This window comes from Phalacrocorax carbo, chromosome 19 (assembly GCF_963921805.1).
Source record: "Phalacrocorax carbo chromosome 19, bPhaCar2.1, whole genome shotgun sequence".
Taxonomy (NCBI): Eukaryota; Metazoa; Chordata; class Aves; order Suliformes; family Phalacrocoracidae; genus Phalacrocorax; species Phalacrocorax carbo.
In genome coordinates, this window is record NC_087531.1 from 3,982,850 (window position 1) to 4,005,088 (window position 22,239).

Below are 22,239 nucleotides of genomic sequence, written 5' to 3' on the forward strand. Positions count from 1 at the left end.
GTCCTGCCCGGACTGGCCCAAGGGCTACTGCATGAACTATTTCTTGTTTAATCTGTTCAAAGGCTTGTTGTTGCTCAAGGCCCCATTTGAAATCATTCTTCTTCCAGGTCACTTGATAGAGAGGGCTAACCATCAGACTGTAACGTGGAATATGCATTCTCCAAAAACCCACAACGCCCAAGAAAGCTTGTGTTTCCTTTTTGCTAGTTGGTGGAGACATGGCTGCTATTTTGTTGATCACATCCATTGGGATCTGACGACGTCCATCTTGCCATTTGATTCCTAAGACCTGGATCTCTTGTGCAGGTCCCTTGGCCTTACTTTGTTTTATGGCAAAACCAGCTTTCAGGAGTATTTGGACTATTTTCTCTCCTTTCTCAAAAACTTCTTCTGCTGTGCTGCCCCACACAATGATGTCATCAATGTACTGAAGATGTTCTGGAGCTTCTCCCTGTTCCAGTACAGTCTGAATCAGTCCATGGCAAATGGTAGGGCTGTGTTTCCACCCCTGGGGCAGTTGATTCCGGGTGTACTGGACGCCCCTCCATGTGAAAGCAAACTGTGGCCTGCACTCTGCTGCCAGAGGGATTGAGAAGAATGCATTAGCAATATCAACTGTGGCATACCACTTGGCTGCCTTTGACTCCAGTTCATACTGAAGTTCTAGCATGTCTGGCACAGCAGCACTCAACGGTGGAGTGACTTCATTCAGGCCACGATAGTCTACTGTTAACCTACACTCTCCATTAGACTTCTACATAAGCCATATGGGACTGTTAAAGGGTGAGTGGGTTTTACTGATGACTCCTTGGCTCTCCAGTCCGTGAATGAGCTCATGGATGGGGATCAGAGAGTCTCGGTTGGTGCAATATTGCCGCCGGTGCACTGTTGTGGTGGCGATCGGGACCTGTTGTTCTTCAGCGACCCCACAACAGAAGGGTCCTTCGAGAGACTGAGCAAGGTACACAGCTATTTAATTTCCTCTGTGTGCTGGTTTTGGCTGAGAAGGGGTTAATTCTCCTCACTGTGGGGGTTCGGCTATCTTTCCAGCTTCCCGCGGCAGGGTTGGGAGGGGCAGGGCCATGGTGGGGGCGGGTGGCCAATGGCATGTTCTTTCCATACCATGTGACACTATGACCAGTATATTAAGGGGGGGCATTTGGTGGCTTAGGAGTCGCGTGGCGTCGGGTCGTGGGCAACTGCATTGTGAGCGGTTTGTTTTAGCGGTTCGTTCCCCTCTCCCTTCCCCCCTACCCCGGGGTTTTGTGCCTCTCGTTGTTCTCCTTTACATTGCTTTTCTGTTGTTGTTTCTTTTAATTGTAATTATTAAACTGTTCTTATATCAACCCACGAGCTTTACCCTTCTGATTCTCTCCTCCATCTACCGGTGGGGGAGGGAGCGAGCGACTGTGGGTCTGAGCTGCCGGCTAAACCACGACAGTCTTTTTGGCGCCCAACGTGGGGCTCAAGGGTTGGAGATAATAACAGCTGTTAGTCACAGCACCATGTTGTCCTTTTTGCAGTTGGTGTTAAAGATTGGTGTTGGTTTGTTGAGTCTGCTGTGTTCTGCTGTGATTAGTAACGTTTTGCCTATGAGATTTGTTATGCAAACACTCGTTTTCAGCTTTATCTGGTATTTGGGGTTTTTGCTGAAACCGTTACTGTACTTTGGATACCACCTTGTTGAGGCCGTTAGCAATTATACCTCCTCCTCTGAGAGATTTTATATGGAGGAAGTATGGAATGGTATCTTTGCTACTTTCTTCTATGATGTCTCCACCTTTATCACAACCACCTTTTTGTATCTTGAACATCCTTGGGTGGTTAAGGTGCACTTATTGTTAGTTTTTAGGCATGTTGTTTTGGTTTTGACTAAGCAATTTAAGAATATCACCCAGAAATCTGCCCCAAGGCTTGATAGTTACGAGTGGCAGGGCATGTGGGATAGCATGGGCAAATACCTAGGGCAGTGGGCACCCCCAGTGTTTTGGAGTTTCACCCCCGAACAAGTGTACAATCCTAAAAAACTAGTAGAATATTTGGAGAAAGAATGTTGTTATGCTGGGAACTCCAGAGAGAGACAGATAACTGCAACATGCTGGGGCCTGGCCCATGCCTACTGAGCCCTGCTCAACAGTATTCAGTGCTCCCAAGGGGAAGAGAATGTCTCTGGATTGAAATGCAAAGTGACTGGCACTGTAGTCACTCTAGCCCTGAGGACAGGTACTGTGGCCACTCAAACCCCCACAACAAGTACTGGAGCTGGCTCAGAGAATCAACCTGTACCAGTATCAGTCACCCCCATACACAAGACAAAATACTGGAAGCGGACGTCAACTCATTTAGAACAGGATGATGAAAAAGCAGGGCTGTCACGGGGAGAGGAGGAAGAAGTCATAAATGAAATAGAGACCACCCGATCCCTGTCCTTGAGTGAGTTGTGAGATATGCGGAAAGATTTCAGCCATTGTTCAGGTGAGCACATTGTCACCTGGCTGCTCCAATGCTGGGATAATGGGGCCAGTAGCCTGGAACTAGAGGGAAAAGAAGCCAAACAACTGGGATCCCTTTCTGGGGAAGGGGGCGTTGACAAAGCAGTTGGGAAAAGAACACAAGCCCTCAGCCTCTGGAGGTGACTCCTGTACAGAGTGAAGGAAAGGTATCCCTTTAAAGATGTTGTTACATATCGCCCAGGAAAATGGACAACCCTGGAGAAAGGGATCCAGTATCTAAGGGAATTAGCTGTGTTTGAGGTGATTTATGGTGACCTGGATGATCAACGGTCATCCAAAGATCCAGATGAAGCTGATTGCATGCGACCCATGTGGTGGAAGTTTGGAGACTAATTGGAAGCTTTTGCAAAAATCATTTGGTGTATCAGTAAGTAGAAAGTGCAGAGACATTTTTTTTTTCAGGCAGTATGTGAATAAGGTTTTCCAGCAAGTTAAATTATTTTTCTGTTTAGTAGTGTAATTTGTATTTGGGAAGCTAGGTTCAGAGATGATGTTCTGTATTTTCTGGAGATAGTAAAGCAGGTATAGAGAAGGAATGGAGAGAGAGTAAATGAATGGGAGAAAGACTACCTTGAGAATGGGAGAAAGAGGTGTGTGTCTAAAAATCCAGTAAGCTTCAATGTGAAACGAGACTGCTTTACACACTAATAGCTAAATTTGGGTGAACCTGAAAGTTAAACAGACCCTAAGTATATTTAATGTCATTTTACTTTTCTTTTTTTAAAGAACCTGTGAAGCTTGGTTTAGAAAGATACTAAAGCAGCAGATTTTAGTAATGGTGTCAGACTAAATGATAACTAGAGCTGTGTGATATGTATGCTGTTTCTGGTTATCAGATTAATTTTAGCCTATTCTCCTGTCCTTTAAAGAAATTAAATTTGTGATGGTGATAAAAGTACTGTCATTTCAAAGGAACTGGCACCTGCTTGCTTTGATCTGTTATGAACATGCATGTCTGTGTAGATACACATGTATATGTACATACACAGCACAAACTAGAAATTTGCAACTTTCTCCATCTAAGTTTTGAAGAAATGGTGCTGTGTATGTGTGCTATTTCTAATGAGAAACAGAAATACTATAGGAAATATAGGAACAGAAATACTTGTAGGCCTCAAAACAACTGCCCAAATTTCCCCATGAGACAACACACTTACAAGTTCTAACACAACAAAGTCAGTAACAATCCCCACCCTGCTATATTCCCACCCCATAAGAATGAAATGTGACAGCTCCACTAAAATTCAACTGAACAGAAAATATTTCCCCACTATCTATAGTAACCACCCCAAACTTTTCAAAACTCAGCAAAAACACCCAACAGCCATCCCTACAAGAAGCTCCAAGATAAACCCTACACCATATCCCACAAAAGGTCAATCTCCTCAAGCCTCAGGAAAAGGCTCAGCTGCCAGAGCTACAGAATAAACAAAGACCACTAACATCCCACCTAAATAAACCATAAACAACACCAAAGATACAAAAGAAATCCCTAAACTCAACCACTATCCACACCCCATAACAGACACTAGTACCAAACCAACCACTCCATAATACAGAGACAGATTAGGTGCTACTGCCAGCCCCCCCCAAAACAGAAGACAATGCTAAAAAAGGTAGAAAATAAATCATATTAGCTCCTGCTTGAGCTTCAAGGTCTATGGCCTGAAAAACTGTCAGTGTCTCAACCACAGGCACCCATAAAGCACCCCCTCAACATTCTATGTATAATTGTACATTAATTTATTTACCCTATATACTATATTAGCTCAGGGAATACATTCAATATATGGACTATACTCATTATTATGTAGAGCATGCCTCTCTTCCCCATCCTACTTTCAGGGGATTAGCAGTCCATACTTGATAGATAAGAACCAATACCTGTACTACAACCATCCATTGGTGTACTGTACATATACTAAAGTGATGAAATACTAAATTTATTATAACTTTATCTTTAGGCCCTAAAGAACATCCTAAGAAATCTTTCTTTTGTGTGTGACAAATGCTAATGTAATCTTATTTCTTCTTTAGCAATTCTTATTCACTGTAGAGAATTGTTAAGAACAGAGTATTCTGCATTTATTTACTAATATTCTGGGTTTTAAAATTGTTCTGATGACCCCCTTTGTTTATACACTAGAAATGGGATGTGTTTGAATTTTCAACGCCTGAAGGAAAAAAAGCAGAACTTTTAAATAATGCTGCTCACCAATTATTTTGATGCCATGGCAGTTTACTAACCTGCAATTGCTGACTTCTATTATTCTGAATTGAAATAGTTGTAGTATGTTTATCAGGGATCAATCACCTTATGCCTGCCATATTTCTACAGCAAAGGAGAAACTGCCATTAAAAACTCTGCAAAATGCAGCAATAACATCTTGGGGGTTTGTTTTATTGTTTTCAGGGTGCTGGGTGCACTGCACTGGTGGTAGCTGTGGTTGCAAGGAAGTTAGAACTTACCAAAGCTGAAAAACATGTGCATAATTTCATGATGGACACCCAGCTAACTAAAAGAGTAAGTCACACTTTATATTCACAACTGAAAGGGAAATGTGTGATAATTTTTATTCTGCATTTGTTTTAAATGGCTTCATGCTCCGTTCTCTTTTCGAACTTTTTCATGGGTGTGATTTTGCAAGGTGCTATGTGGAGGACTTGAATGCCCTGAGCTTCTCTTTGAAGTTGAGGGCAACAGCAGGTTCTCAGATTTTGAGGATTTGAATATTTTCTATAGAGGGTCCTTGCAGCTGAAAGATAATTGATGTAACCAACAGTTAAAAGCTGTGAAACGAGAGACTAATATATTAAACTGACAAATTTCCATGCAGCATATGAGAATAATGTATAAAATTTTAGGGTTTATTCTATTCAGCTGTCCTTCACATAAATCTAAATATCAGCTTAATAGTGGTGTTTTGGTAGTTTCAGACTCATGAAACTCAAAGGAAATGAAAAGCACACAAAACAAGCAACCAAATCTGAGACGTACCTCAGATCACAAATCCATTACACAGATACTAGAGAAGTTTCCTCACAGACTGAAGATAGCCAGATCTTGTGGAAATACAAGGACTAAAGATCTTGAGGAAGTCTCTAAAATCTCATTCTGCTTCCACTGAAGTCAAGACCAAGGTTCTCCAATGCTTTTATGGTTTCAAGGTTGGGAGATCCTGCTGGGAAGAGCTACTGCATAGCATTCCTAAAATGTCTTTACCTATACATTGTGTTAGCTCTGACACTGCAGTGACTGGCATGATATAAAACCAGAGGGAGAGAAAATACAGATCAGTAATAAGTGTTTGCCTTTGCAAATAGCCTAGTAATTCTGTCATTAATCAACATTGCATTGAAATTCTTTGTCTATTGCTTTCAAGTATTCTTGGTAATATTAGAGGGTCTAGGAAGGAACTGTAGGTATTCTTATGTTTAACATTTTATAGAAAGCCTCATTTAAAAAAAAATTCAAAGCACTCATGAAATAGAACACTGGCTACATTTATTGACAAGTTATTTTTTACATGTCCTCCAAGAATGGTAAGAAAGAAACCAGAATAAGGAAAAGTATAAAAAACAAAACAAACAAAAAACCCTGTTCTAACAGCACTGAAAATTTAAGACTGTTAAATTGCTAAGAGAAAAAAGGTAATAATGATACAAGAAAGAGAGAAATTTTATGATCCTATAAAATGCATCTAGTTAATTGCCATACAGATAAGAAATTAATAATCCTTCACTGTAATTTATATTGTCATAAGCAACAAATGGTCCTAACTCTTTTCAAAGGGAGAAGTAATTCCCAGATGCAGAGAGAGCTTGTCCCAATATCACTTTTATAAACAACATGGAAATTGCTCAGCAATCCCTTTGGTCTGGTAATTGCTCTTTGGCCTGGCTGCAGCTTCTTCATGTACCCACTTCCCAGTTAGACAGCCTTAAGTGCTTTAGAAAGACTTTACATTAGAAAAGATAAAAAAGAACATGATGCTATTTTTGTCAGCCTGGTGTTTTTCTTTTACAAAACAGGTGAAAAATGCAGCGGCCAATGTACTCAGGGAAACATGGTTAATTTATAAAAGTACAAAGCTGGTTAAAAAAATAGACCATGCGAAAGTAAGGAAACATCAACGAAAATTCTTGCAAGCTATTCATCAGTAAGTACAATTTTACTTTGCTTTTTCTGTCCAAGCACTTTTTCTCTCCTCCCCTCTCATTCTCTTTTCCTCATTCTCTCTTGTTCTCATTCTGCCTAGTTTTCTCTCATTCCATTTCTATCTCTTCCTCTTTCTCTCTCATTCCCCCTCTCTCTTTCACTCTCTCATTCTCTTTTGCACTCTTTATTGTTTTCTTGTCCTCTTTCTCCCTCTCCCTCTGTTTCCTTCCATGTCTCAATATCTCTTTCTCTCTCTTTCTCATTCTTTATTGTTCTGTCTTTTTGCTCTCATTTTCTTATTCTTTTCTATCTCTTACTCTTTCTCCCCTTTCTCTCTTCCCCCTCTCTTTGCTCCTTTTTCTTTCTCCCTTTCTCCCCCCTCTCCCTTTTTATCTCTCTCCACCTCTTGTGTTCCCCCCATCATTCTCTCTTCCCCTTCCCTGTCTTTCTCTCTCTCTCCCTTTCTCTCATTCGCTTCCCCCTTCCATTCTATTTTGTTCTTTCCTCCTCTCTCTTTCTTCCTCTCTCTTTCTTGCTCCCACTCTGTTTCTTTCTGACAAAATCGCATGCGCTCTCCCCCTCCCATCTCTCTCCTTTACATTGTCTCGCTTTCTATCTCTTGGTTTCTCTTTTGCTATCTTGCTCTCTTGCGCACTCTCCCCCTCCCACCCTTTCTCCTTGTCTTTCTCTTGCACATGCTCTTCCTCCTCTTTGCACACTCTTCCTTTCTTGCATGCACTCTCCTTCCCTCACATGCACACTCTCTCCCTTCCTAGAATTGTGCTCTTGAGTTTGGATTTTCTCTTTTTTTCCAGAGTAAAACAAAGATATGGTTTTACTGTAGTATCTATTTAGAAAAGAAAATACTCTGGTTATGTGCAGCACAGGGTAATGCAGAATTGTTGAGAGTGTTTGAAGGAGTTTTATAAGTCGCAGTCAGCTAAAATTGTACAGTGATTCAGTTATTCTTCCTTGAACTACATGGGAGAAATAAAAAGACTTGTCCCCAGCAGCCACAGACTCATCATAAGGAACATCCAGGACCCATGCTGCTGTTTGTCTGTTCTATTTGATATCCCTATCCAGCCTGTGGCAGCCTTTTCTATGATGTGTGAAATGGATTTTCCATTACATCCTGGGGAGATGTAGATTGATTAAGGCTCATTTTGAACTGATGTTTTGATAGTTTCTAAGTATGGGTCTGTGTGTGACCCAGGCTGTGAGGAGAGACGGGGGCAGCATCCAGCCAGCCCACCTACATTCCTGAAAAAAGATTCCTATGTGTCATCATCTTGCATAAAAGAGAGGAAGGGAAGGCTAAGTTATCAAATTTCCTATTAGTAAATTGAGGATAACAGTCATTGGTTCTGTGTCTCATAGCAATGTTGCAAGGACTAGTTAGCTAAGCTTTGAAGATATGAAGTAGTCTACAAACCTTAATTACTATATCATTTTTAGCAAACTTTCAGGGTTAAATGTTACTGTGCTCTTTTAGAAAAACTTGATGCAATAGAGTCCACAAAAGCTGAGGCATTTTGGGGTAGATAAGTTTTTTTTTATCAGTTCTGTCATCCTGCTTAGCTTAAAGGATTGGAAGGATGAGAGGAGTGGCAGGGGTTGCGGGGTAGAAGGTGGCATGTCCTGTATTTCTTTTGCTGGACTTGAATCTCTGATTGCAAAGGTTACTCCATAACATTTTGGCCTTGCTATTTATTGTGTGTGTGTGTGCATGTACACACACTTGTGCATGAAAAGAGGAATCTAAATTAAAAAGCATAGGAGGTTTTATCTGCAGCTTTATATATCATTCAACTCCAAAGAGCTTCACAAGTGGTGTTCTGCACCTGCCTTAAAAATTCATTAATCATGTAGGGGGTGGGGTGGAGAAGGTGGCGCCAGTGATATTTTCCTAGTTGTGTCAGCCAGACTTTGAACACCTATGTTAATAATACATTTCCCTCTGTCCTTTAGCACTTTGCTTCCCATTCCAAAACCTGTATTTAAGCAAGAACACTGGATTTTTTTCTCAATATGCTGAGGAATAGACCATGGATAAAAACATTGCTCTAGCAGTCTTCTTTCTTCCAGCTGCAGAAGTGTATTGTGTGCAATTTGTTCTCTCTCTCCTTGCATCTTTGAACTTTTCTCAAGGGAACAAGGGACCCTGTAGTAGCAAATGGCTCTCTTCCATCTTTTTGGATACTTAAGTTTTTTATTGGTTCCCCTCCCTTACCTTCCCAGTCATTGGGCTGGACACAGGAATAAAAGGTGTGAAGTTTCAAGGCCAATTTTATACAAGAAATCAGAGTAGATAATAACAGTCTCAAACTCACAATCACATCCCTGAAAGGTCTAAAAATATTGTCTGTGACTGCTACCTTCATCTGGTCTCAGTCTTTTTTCTTTCTTGTGCACACTTAATAAGGTGAAGATGAAATCAGTACTCAACAATAATGTTAAAAGACATTTTATATATTGCATAAAGAAGAAAATCTGCAGGGGATAGTTAATGGGAAGGTTTGAAGGTACCATGGATTCCCTCATCATGAACATGAGAGAATTATACTCCAAATGTGGCAGTTACTGATTGGAAGCAATAGCAACTCTGTAGGACGTTCCACCTGCTGAATAGACCCCACTGTGCTCATTTGGTTGTTTTAGTATATTTTACAGCTTTTCTTCTTCTGTTTTGTCTTTTTATTTCAACAAAATGAAAATAGAGCTCGGAAGTAAGTTGTATGAGCTGTTCCTTCCTAAATTTGCAGAATGTATCACTGTCTGCATGCAAAAAATAGTCTTTATTTGTGAACTTCAATGGTCTGATTGCTGCCATGGAAACATGATCCAGAATCATGGTGTTTTGCTGTGATAAGTGAAGTTTATAAAATCAAGATGTTTCATTTCCTCATAATGAATTTAAGAACAAAACTGCCATTTTTATTTTAATCTGGCTGCTGCAGCTAAAGACTTACCATTACCTAGAGGTACATTTTCCAGTCTGTGCCAGGTTTTAGGTTGGTTACCATTATGTATTATCACATTGATGTCAGCTGGTACTTTTCTTTTTCTTTCTACAATAACAATGGATTGCTCAAAATTTTAAATTTTGGCATACTAACTGGCAAATAGATGTTACAAAGAAGCTTAAGAAAAGCAGAAAATATATATTCTGCAAATTGTTTGAGAGAGTGCTCACCAAAACACTAGGATTATCCTTCTCTAGTCAAATCATTACATGCTTACATCTGAATAAATATTTTGTTCTGGGGCAGTAATGATATAACTGATTACTTTGGAGATTCCACCATAATATTTGCTTTAGAATACCTCCAGCTTGTAGCCTCTGAAAGCACTACTTCTATAAACTGCATTTACAATGTGCTCTGAAGGAAGCCTCCAGGGGAAGAAGAGTGTATGACATTCCAGTAACAAGCTGATGGAATTTCAATTTTATATGAACAGTTGATTTCTACCTTAACAGAGTTATTTCCACATTTAAGAAAATTATTTCACAGCATTCTTTTTCATGGACATTAGCCTAGATGTAAAAGGAAAATGTATGGTAACTAAATATCTGACACAAACTTCTGATTTTGGGGTATCTCCCTAAAGGCTTTTATTTTAAAAAAAAAAAAAAGAGTAAAAAACCCCAAAACTTCATAGAATCATAGAATGTCCTGAGTTGGAAGGGACTAGCAAGGATCATTGAGTCCAATACCTGTCCCTGCACAGGACAACCCCAAATTCACACCATATCTCTGAGGGTGTTGTCCAAGTGCTCCTTGAATAGCGTCAGGCTTGGTGCCGTGACTACCTCCTTGGGGAGCCTGTTCCAGTGCTCCACCACCCTCTGGGTGAAGAACCTTTTCCTAATATCCAACCTAATATCCAACATTGTTGAATTTAAGTAGTAACTTGTATATATTTTCCCCAATTTAGTTTGGAAAAATAAATGTCCCTCCTTTCCCTCCAATTCTGCATCTAGGTTAAAATAATTTATAGCCATCTTGGAAACATCAAGCTATTTGAGATTAACAGATTGGTTGGCTTCCAGGAGTTTAAGGAAATAATCCTGATCCTGCTGAAGGCCTTGGAAGTTTTGTCATTAATTTAAATAGGGTCAGAATTTCACCCCCCCATATTCAAAATTCAGAGAAGGCAAAATGATTTTTCACATCAGGTTTTGGTTGGAGCACTTTGAGGCATACGAAGCCTTGAAGTGAAAGAGAATACCTCCTTTGCAAGTGCTGTGGCTATACTATACAGGCTGGCAGCGGCATGGAGTGCCATTGCCAGAGTTTTAGTTTTTGCTTTACAAGAACAGTTTTATATTCTTTTGTGCAGTCATGTTTGCTTTATAAGATATATATATAGCTAAGACAATAAATGAGAACTAGGTGGAGTATGTGTTAGCAACCTATGTGCCACAAAATGCTGCCAACCTTATTTTCATTTGAGAGTTAACCAAATGGATAGCTTGATTGTTTGTTGAGCTATTGGTAGACTGCATGGAATCTATCACACATTTTATAAATTGATTTGTTGCTTTTGAAAAATGCTATTTCTTACTTTGAACATCTACCAGGAAAATCATTGAAAGTCCAAGTAATTCTACTTTAGGAAACATTTAAAAACCCCACTTAAATATAAGAGATAAATTGCTTATTTTTGAAAATCACATCTGAAAACTGCTCCTTTAGCAGTTAATCTGAAAAACATGAAGTTTGATTCAGGGAACACATAGGAAAGGTCAATTACATATCTTTCAGAGTATGTGCATCACTAATTAATAATAATGCAGTTAGCTAAGCATTAAAGAGAAAATATACACTTGATTCTTCTTTCATAATTTTTACAGCAGTCTAGTTTAAATAGTGCATTGGAAAGGTATGTCTAATGTAAGTTTAAATTGTAACCATATTTAAATTCACAAATGTTCAGAGTGATGAGAAAATTAAATGTATTGGCAAGTATGTTGGTTATTTAGCTGTTGGTCAGATGGAAGTTCCATTTAAAGTAATGAGAAACTCACTTATCACTGTATTTCCATCAGGATAAAACACCTGCTAATCTGATCCATTTCTGACAGAACAGGGCTAATACCTGTATCTAGTCATGTAGGCATGGGAAGATTCTTGATTGCTAAAATATTATTGACAGAAAAGCATTTTTTCTATGGTTCTTCCTATATCTACTTGTAATGATACTGAGGAATGCTTTTGCTTTCTTTCATATAGTCTGGATAAATTGTTATCTCCCTTTTTGAATGCAACTTTACCCATGACAAACAGTAGTCTCAAGGACATGACATTTCCTTGCTCTTTTTCTTTTGCGGTGTTGAAGAGGCATGCTTCTCATTGTACCAGACACATGACCAATTCTGACTTTGTATAAGGTACTTGAGGCATTGTTCACGCAGTTATCTGTTCTTGTAAGCTTTATGCATGCTTTTTAGAAGTCCTAAGATGACCACACAGATGCACACACAGAAATCTGACTTAAAATTCCACTTTTTAGATTAAGAAGTGTAAAAATGGAACAAAGGAAACTGAATGATCAAGCCAACACTTTGGTGGACCTGGCAAAGGTTAGTAGGCAATTATTGTTGTTTTGTATCAACATTCATCCTTTCCAAATGAAGAGGTCATAAGTGAAAATGTTATGAATTATACATGCAAATATTGTTAACAAGTTTGTTAATTCTAGAAAAAGAAAACATATCTGTTTTGGGTTAACATTTATTAAGTGAAACATCTTGTTTATGGCTCTGACCAAGGTTTGAATGTACCTTTTAGTTTTTGAACATTTAGAAAAGATTTCGTAACTAAGGGTCTGATCCTGAGAGCTGCTGAAACAGATTGCAGTGATCATGGCAAATGCTTAGGATGAACTTTGACTAGGCAATGTTTGTGTAGTCCTGTATAATAAAGAGGTTTCTTGTCTGGAGACAGACTATGCTGTGAGGGACTATAGTTCACAGGCCCTCACACAGACTGAACTTAGAGGTTGTGGTTTTCCATTCCTGTTCTCTTATGAAGCAGTGACTTTAGACAAATAACTTTAGGACTGTATTTGTTCCAATTTTTTAAAATGAATAATAACTGCCCACTTTCCCGATATATTATAAGGATTTGTAATTTTAAAGCTATTTGAGATCAACTAAAAGAGACTATTCAATTGCAAACTATTAGTGGAAAAATATTGAGCCAGGTCCAGCAGTCTGAGAGAGGCAAGGCTGCTGCAGCTGCATGCCCTCAGGTCCAACCATTAGCGAAGCTGAAGATGCATTCCCAGTAGTCACACACACACACAGAACAGACATATATCACATATATACATGGCTGGCCACACAGATCACAGACAAACACACACAGAGCACTCACATGAATACAGACAGCACCAAAGGCCTCATGCTGCTCTCCTCTCTGGCTGAGCAGGGTCACAGAATGGTTGAGGTTGGAAGGGAACTCTGGAGGCCACTTTGTCCAACCTCCCTGCTCAGTCAGAGCCACCTAGATCCAGTTGCCCAGTACTATGTTCAGATGCCTTTTGAATATCTCCAAGGAGGGACATACTCAAAACCATCAGAGTCTTCCCATTTTGCAATCACTGTATATTGCATCAGTATGAACCCTCAGTCCAAGCACTTGTGAACTGGGAAGGCATGATTCAGATCCAAACTTCATAACCTCGTCCTCATCAGATATGACTTGTTTAATTTTAGTCACTCTGGGCAACAATGGATTTTTCCCTCTAGAACAGCTGCCATAGCTATGTCTGCTGCAGTCTACTATAATGCAAAATTATCTGTGATAGCTTTAAATTAGTTATCATCTCAGGACTGGAGGTCCTGGTGATAACAGAAGAAAGCTTAGGGTGGGCTGCATCAGTAAAGAGAAGGACAGAGGACCATGATTAGATTGCTACGGGTACCTCAGCTTAGTATATAATATGGATATTTTTATATATCTCAGCAGAGCACAGTGAGATCTGAAAGATAAAAGCCAACAAAGTCAGATCTAGTATTGTGATGTGTACAGTACAGTTGGTGATACAGAACTACCATCTTCATTTATTTTTATTTATATTACTGTAGCACTTCAGGACTCTTAATCACAGAATCACAGGTTGGAAGGGACCTCAGGGATCATCTAGTCCAACCTTTCTGGGAAGAGCACAGTCTAGACAAGATGGCCCAGCACCCTGTCCAGGCGACTCTTAAAGGTGTCCAACATGGCCGAGTCAACCACTTCCCTGGGGAGATTATTCCAATGGTTGACTGTTCTCACTGTGAAAAATTTTCCTCTCATGTCCAATCGGAATCTCCCCAAGAGCAACTTGTGTCCATTCCCCCTTGTCCTCTCCATGTGACTCCTTGTAAAAAGGGAGTCTCCATCTTCTTTGTAACTACCCCTTAAGTACTGGTACATAGTGATGAGATCCCCTCTAAGCCTCCTTTTCTCAAGGCTGAATAAGCCCAGTTCTCCCAGCCTATCCTCATTGATACAGGTACTGTATAAAAACAGAAGAGAAAAACAGTCTTCGTTCCCAAACAGCTTACAAACCCCATATAAGAAAGAGAGTGGGGAACAATGAGGCATTATTAGTATGATACTATCATAACAAGGGATCTTGGCACACCAGAAATCTAAGTTTTTTCACTGGTTTCGGTAGGTTTTGTAGTAAATAATATTCTAAAAAAGCAGGGGGGTACTTGAAAGAAACCCATATATCAGATTTCTACATGCTTTCATGGAGATTTTACTAAGTCAAGAGGTGATGCAAAAGCAGGGTTTCTAACGTTGTAGTAGTGGGGAATGTATGGTGGCATCATGGACTTAGAGCCAAGATCTATTGCCTCCATATTGATGGGATGGAAGATCCCAAGGTCATAAAATATCAAGACTAAGACTGATGAGATCCCCCCCTGAACCTACACTTCTCTAGGCTAAACAGCCCCAGCTGTCTCAGCCTCTCCTCATAGGAGAGATGCTCCAGTCCCTTAATCATTTTAGTGGCCCTGTTTTGCACTGGGAGGTTCTGGTCCATTACAATCCCAGTAAGAAAGGCACTTTGACTCTGTAAGGTATAATTTAAAATGCTATTTATCTAACACTATAATGAGATAACAGCATCTATTTAGATGCTGGGAACCCTGAGCAGTGTAGCATTGAACAGGACTCTAACCCACACGCAGCATGCCACACAGATCCTGTCCATAGCTGAGATTATCACCTTTTGGTCTTTCAAGCCATTAAAGGATTTTCTTACAGGACAACAACTCTATAATTTCTACTGTCAAAGAGAAAGGACATTCACATAAGAACTTCTTGCTGTGCTTGCAGATAAAGGCAAAGCCATGCAAGTGACAATCACCAGTACCAACTGGGAGCCACCTGTAGGATCCTGTGTTACAATGAGCTGGTGTTGTGGTGTAGCTGGCAACTCAGTCCCACACAGCCACTCGCTCACTCCCCCACCGGCAGGATGGGGGAAAAGAATCAGAAGGATAAAGCTTGTGAATTGAGATAAGAACAGTTTAATAATTAAAACAAAACAATAACAACAGAAACAATAATGCAATGGAAAGCAAAACAACGAGAGAGGCAGGAAACCCAGGGCAGGGCAAATGAACAACCAAAACAAACAGCACCTGATACAGACATTCAGCAACCCAACACCACCAATCCCCAAGCCACATCTGCCCCCCTGCACACCAACTGCCCTTGTTAATATACTGGTCATGGCATCACATGGTATGGAATGAATATCCCATTGGCCAGTTGGGGTCAGCTGTCTTGGCTGTGGCCCCGCCCCTTCTGGCCTCTTGCCCCCATGGCAGAGCATGGGAAGCTGGAAAGGCCCCTGGCTACTACAGGCGATATAGTGAAGAGAATTAACTCTTTCTCAGCCAAAACCAGCACAGCTGGCTTAGTTTATCCTGCAGCCAAGTGATTTGTGCAGTGTTATGCTGTTGTGGTTTAGCCCCAGTCAGCAACCAAGGACCACGCAGCCGCTCACTCACTCCCCTCTTGTGGGATGGGGGAGAGAATCAGAAGAGTAAAAGTGAGGTAACTCATGGTTTGAGATAAAGACAGTTTAATAGGTAAAGCAAAAGCTGCGCATGGAAGCAAAGCAAAACAAGGAATTCATTCACCACTTCCCATGGGCAGGCAGGTGTTCAGCCATCTCCAGGAAAGCAGGGCTCCATCATGCATAACGGTTACTTGGGAAGACAAACACCATCACTCCCAATGTTCCCCCTTCCTTCTTTTCCCCAGCTTTATATACTGAGCATGACGTCATATGGTACGGAATATCCCACTGGTCAGTTTGGGTCAGCTGTCCAGGTTGTGTCCCCTCCCAGCTTCTTGTGCACCTGGCAGAGCATGGGGAGCTGAAAAAGTCCTTGACCAGTGTAAGCGCTACTTAGCACCAACCAAAACATCTCCACATTATCACCGCTGTTTCCAGCAAAAATCCAAAACATAGTCCCATACTAGCTACTACGAAGAAATTTACCTCTATCCTAGCTGAAACCAGGACAATAACACAGGCCTGAAAGCCATGCTGTGTGTGCACCATAGTGCAGCATGGCACAGTATAGCACAGGCCTGAGCCCAGAACTGAACAGAGGACTCCACATGTGGCCTCACCAGGGCTGAGTAGAGGGGAAGGATCACCTCCCTCAACCTGCTGATAATACTTTGTCTAATGCAGCCCAGGATACCATTAGCCACTTTTGCCATGAGGGCACATTGCTGGCTCATGTTCAACTTGGTGTCCACCAGAAACCCCAGGGTTTTTTAGTGTAGAACTGCTTTCCAGCTGGGCAGTCCCCAGCATATACTGGTTGTTTCTCCCCAGGTGCAGGACTTGGCACTTACCCTTTTTGAACTGCATGAGGTTCCTGTCAGCCCACTTCTCCAGTCCATTGAGGTCCCTCTGGATGGCAACACGACCCTCTGGCATATTAGTCACAATCTTCTGTGAATTTGCTGAGGGTACACTCTGCCCTGTCATCCAGATCATTAATGAAGGTGTTGAACAGGATCAGACCCAGTATTAACCCCTGGGGTACACTGCTAGTTACTGGCCTCCAACTAGACTTTGCACCACTGATCACCACCCTCTGGGCCCAGCTGTTCAGCAAGTTGTCTGCACATCCAACCCAAACTTCAACAGCTCCTCTATGAGGATCTTCTGGAATACTGTGTCAAAGGCCTTACTGGAGTCGAGGTAGACAATATCCACTTCTCTCCCTTCATCTACCAGGCCAGTCGTTTCAGCATAGAAGGTAATCAAGTTGGTCAAGCATGACTGACTTCCCCTTGGTGAATCCTTGCTGACGACTTCTGATGTCTTTCATGTGCCTAGAGATGGATGCCAGGATTAGCTGCTCCATATCCTTCCCAGGGATGGAGGTGATGCTGACTGGCCTGTAGTTCACCGGTCCTCCTTCTTGCCCTTATTGAAGATAGGAGTGACATTTGCTTTCCTCCAGTCCTTGGGCATTTCTCCCAATTGCTTTCATTGTTCAAAGATTATTGACAGTGGCCTTGCAATTACATCAGCCAACTCCCCGAATACTCAAGGGTGCATCTCATCAGGGCCCATGGATTTATGCATGCTTAAATATTCCCTGACCTGATCCTCTTCCACCAAGGCTAAGTGTTCCTTGCTCCAGACTTTCCCCCTGGTCTCTGGGACCTGGGATTCCTGAAGGCTGGTCTTTACTTGCTATTAAAGACTGAGGCAAAGGCAGCATTCAGTACCTCAGCCTTTTCCATGTCCTGTGTCACCAAGGCCCCTTCCCCATTCAACAGTGGGCCTGCTTTTTCCCTAGCCTTCCTTTTGTCACCTATGTACCAGAAAGCCATTCTTGTCTTCGACATCCCTTGCCAGATTCAATTCCAGGTAGGCTTTGGCTTTCCTCACTGTATCTCTGCATGCCTGGAAAACATCTCTGTATTCCTCCCAGGTTACCTGTCCCTGCTCCCACCCACTGTATACTTCATTTTTTATGTGTGAGTTCTGCCAGGAGCTCATTCTTCATCCATGCAGGCCTCCTGGCATTTTTCAATCATAGAATCATAGAATAGCCCAGGTTGGAAGGGACCTTGAAAGATCATCTGGTCCAACAGATTGTGGGAAAGGGAGCCCAGATGAGATTATCTAGCACCCTGTCCAGTCATGTCTTGAAAACCTCCAGTGATGGGGACTCTACCACATCCCTGGGGAGGTTGTTCCAGTGATTGATTGTTCTCACTGTAAAAATTTCTTTCTTATATCGAGATGAAACCTCTCCTGGTGCAACTTGTGCCTGTTGCCCCTTGTCTTCTTCATGTGCCCCCTTGTGAAGAGAGACCCTCCGTCCTCTTCGTAGCCACCCTTTAAGGACTGGAATACTATGATGAGGTCCCCCCTGAGCCTACTCTTCTCCAGTGAGAAAAGACCTAACTCCTTCAGTTGATTTTTGCCTGGCTTCCTGCTTGTTGGAATGGACTGATCTTGAGCTTGGAGGAGGTGATCCTTGAACATTAAACAGCTTTCTTGGTCTCCTCTTCCCTCTGGGTCCTTATCCCATGGGACTCTACCAAGCCAGTACCTGAAGAGGCCAAAGTCTGCTCTCCTGACATCCAGGGTTGTGATCTGGCTTTCTGCCCTGCTCCCTCCCCTCAGGATCCTGAACTCTGCCATGTCATGGTCACTGCAGCCAAGGCTGCCTTTGACCTTCACATCTCCATCAAGCCCTTCCTCGTTTGTGAGTATGAGGTCCAGCAGAGCACCTCTCATTGGTCGCTCCTTTGTCACTTGGATCAGGAAGTTGTTGTCGATGCTCTTCAGGTATCTTGTGGATTGCTTATGCCCTGTTGTGTTGTTCCTCCATCAGATACTAGGGTGGTTAGAGTTTCCCATGAAGACCAGGCCTGCAAATGTGAGGCAGCTCCTAGTTGTCTGTAGAGAGCCTCATTCACTTGTTCTTCCTGATTAGGGGGCCTATAGCAGGCAACCACTACAATGCCACCCTTACCCGTCTTGTCTTTCATCCTTGCCCATAATCTCTCAGCTGTCTCCTCATCCATCCCCAGGCAGAGCTCCATGCACTCCAGCTGCTCTCTCACATAAAGGGCAACACCTCCTCCTCATCTTCCTGTCCTGCCTTTCCTGAAAATACTGTATCCTTCCATTGCAACACTCCAGTCATGGGAGCTATCCCACCACATCTCTCTGATCCCAAGACGACCATAGCCCTGCACCTGTATGCAGAGCTCTAATTACTCATGTTTATTTCCTATGCAATGTGCATTAGTGTACATGCACTTCAGAGAGGCACCCCAGCATGCTGATTTCCCAGAAAGAATCTGTTGGTTTTTTGGGTTTTTTTACTATAATGGTGCCTTGTAGGCACTTCCTTGCTTACATGCAAATGTTGGAGGTGACTCCATTTAAGCCCTATTTTGTTGATTTTGCATTTCCTTTCAGTCATATCACTCCAGGCATTTGCTCATCAACCCTGTCTATCACTCCCTTACAGGGCTGCTGGTAAGAGTTTAAAGCTCTCCTTACTAGGTGAGCCATCCTAGTGGCAAAGGTACCTTTTCCCCGCTTGGTGAGGTGAAGCCCATATCTCCCAAACACACATTAATCTTCAGAGTTCCATGGTCATAGAAAACAAAAGCCTGTTGCTTACACAAGCTCTACAACCAATTGTTGACATGCTGTATCAGTGAACTCCTTACACCCTTTCCCCTCACTGACAGGATTGAGGAGGATACCTCCTGGGACTCCATGCCCCTGACTATCACCCCCAAAGCTCAGTAGTCATTTTTGATACTCTCCTGGTTGCCCCTGGCACTGTCATTGGTGTCCACATGGAAGAAGAGCAGAGGGTAATAGTCAGAGGGTTGGACAAACTTCAGCATTCTCTTCACAACATCCTGGATCCAGGCCCCCAACAAGCAACAAACTTCTCTAGACAATAGGTCAGGTCGGCAGATCAGTGCCTTCATCTCCTACAGTAGGGAGTCACCCATTACTATCACTTGCCACTTCCTCCTCGTTGTCTTGCATGGTTCAGCATCAGTTGGTCCAGATGCTTTGCTTGAAAGCACATCCAGCTCCTCAGCTTTGAGGACAGTGAACCTATTTTGTAGTTTTAAGCCCTTAGGTGGAGCAGGAGCCTTCCTCTTGGTGCTGGAAGTCACCAGCTTCCATTCTTCGCCTTCCCCAGAGGTTGCACTTACCATTCTGCTAGGGACAGACTGCTTGTGTCTCCATCGCACCTGGGGTGTGGGGTTCTTGAAGCTGTTGCATCTCTGAGAAGATACTTTCTATCTGTCTCTCATCCCCTCTGATGCAGCCTGCTGACTTCCTCCTGTAACTTCTTCAGGATGGGGTTCTATTAGTGAGAAAATATTTTATATCTATATATACACATATGTACAATGTGGAACTGTGGTGGGTTGACCTTGGGCAGCTGCCAGACCCCGACCCCTACCCCACCTTACCCCCCCTCCTCAAACAAGACGGGGGGGGAAATAAGATGGAAAGGCTTGTGGCTCAAGATAAAACAGGGTGATCGCTTGTCAATTACTGTCACAGGCAAAACAGACCCAACTTGAGGAAGATTAATTTAATTTATTTCCAATTAAAAATAGAGTAGGATGGTGAGAAGCAAAGACAAAAACTCAAACACCTTCCCCTCACACCACCTTTTCCCCAGGTTCAACCTCACTCCTTCATTCCTGACTACCTCCCCTCTCTGCCCCCCAAGCAGTGCAGGGGTAATGGAGTTAGTGTCTGTTCATAACAATTCCTCTCTTCTGCTCCTTCCTCCTTACACTTTTCCCCTGCTCCAGCACGGGTCCTTTCCATGGGCTGCAGTCCTTCAAGAAAAATCTGCTCCAGCTGGATTCTCCATGGGCCACAGTTCCTTCAGAAAATAACAATTTGCTCCAGTGTGGGGTCCTCCATGGACTGTAGTGTGAATATGTGTTCTGGCGTGGTCTGTTCCATTGGCTGCAAGGGAATATCTTCTCCAGTGCCTGGAGTACCTTCTCCCCCTACTTTTTCTATGACCCTGGTGTTTGCAGGGTTGTTCCCACACACACACCCTCCAGCAGGTTTCATCCATAGAGACACGCAACCCAACACCTCCCCCCCGCCCCCATCCCCCCATCATCTGGCTGAAGCCCCACTGGTCCTTCTAATAGCCAGATACTCCCGTGGCCCTACCTTTAGACACACTCCCCCCTGCCCGACTCTCAGGCCACTTCACCTACTCACAGGCTAGTCTGGCTTGATCTTTGCTAATACTGACACACCATAGTTGTTCCAGTTATTGGCACCACAAACACATGGACCTCTGGGTCCTGGTTCCACTCCAGTGGGACTTGTTTTCACTCACTCTGGTCTCTCCAGTTGCTGGCAACACACACACACATACACATGCATGCACACCAAATAGAGAGCCCCTCACCCGGGAAAAGAGAAAAGTATTTAATAAGACAGGGCAAACTGCATTCACAGAATCACAGAATCAGAGAATGGTAGGGGTTGGAAGGGACCTCTGGAGATGATCTTGTCCAACCCCACTCTTGAGCAGGCACACCTAGAGCATAGGGCACAGGACTGCATCCAGGTGGGTTTTGAATGTCCCCAGGGAAGGAGACTCCACAACCTGTCTGGGCAGCCTGTTCCACTGCTCTGTCACCCTCACAGTAAAGAAGTTTTTCCTCACGTTTAGCTGGAACTTCCGGTGTGCCAACTTGAGCCTATTGCCCCTTGTCCTGTCATTGGGCACTATTGAAGAGCCTAGGCCCATCATCCTGACACCTACCCTTTAGATATTTATAAGTATTGATGAGATCCTCCCTCACACTTCTCTTCTCCAGGTTCAACAAACCCAAGTGTCTCAGCCTTTCCTCATAAGGGACATGCTCCAGTCCCCTGATCATCTTGGTAGCTCTCCGCTGGACTTGCTCAAGCAGTTCCCTGTCCTTCTTAAAACAGGGATCCCAAAACTGGACACAGTACTCCAAATGTGGTTTCACCAGGGCAGAGTAGAGGGGGAGGATAACCCCTCTCGACCTGCTGGCCTCACTCCTTTTAATGCATCCCAGGATACTGTTGGCCTTCTTGGCCACAAGGGCACATTGCTGGCTCATGGTCAGCTTGCTGTCCACCAGCACTCCCAGGTCCTTCTCTCCCAGGCAAGTTTCCAGCCACTCTTACCCAAGCCTGTAGCACTGCATGGGGTTGTTGTGACCAAAGTGCAGGACCTGGGACTTGGCCTTGTTAAACCTCATGCAATTGGCATCGGCCCATTGATCCAGCCTGTCCAGGTTCCTCTGCACAGCCTTGTTACCCTTGAGCAGATCAACACTCCCACCCAACTTGGTTTTATCTGCAAACTTACTGAGGGTACACTCGATCCCCTCATCCAGATCACTGATAAAGATGTTAAACAAGACTGGCCCCAATACTGAGCCCTGGAGAACCCTGTTTGTGACCGGCCGCCAACTGGATTTCGCTCCATTCACCACAACTCTGGGCTCAGCCATC

General features: G+C 42.9%; 1 protein-coding gene across 2 annotated transcripts in view; it reads left to right on the forward strand.

Moving 5' to 3' along the window:
• The window catches only part of LOC135316326 (small conductance calcium-activated potassium channel protein 2), a 91,969-nt gene that overhangs the window by 62,102 nt on the left and 7,628 nt on the right, over positions 1–22,239 (forward strand). For both annotated transcript variants that reach the window (XM_064469497.1, XM_064469496.1), the window contains 3 exons: positions 4,927–5,037; positions 6,546–6,673; positions 12,190–12,259. In XM_064469497.1, the coding sequence (XP_064325567.1) occupies positions 4,927–5,037; positions 6,546–6,673; positions 12,190–12,259 (309 nt within the window). The remainder of the gene's footprint in view (positions 1–4,926; positions 5,038–6,545; positions 6,674–12,189; positions 12,260–22,239) is intronic.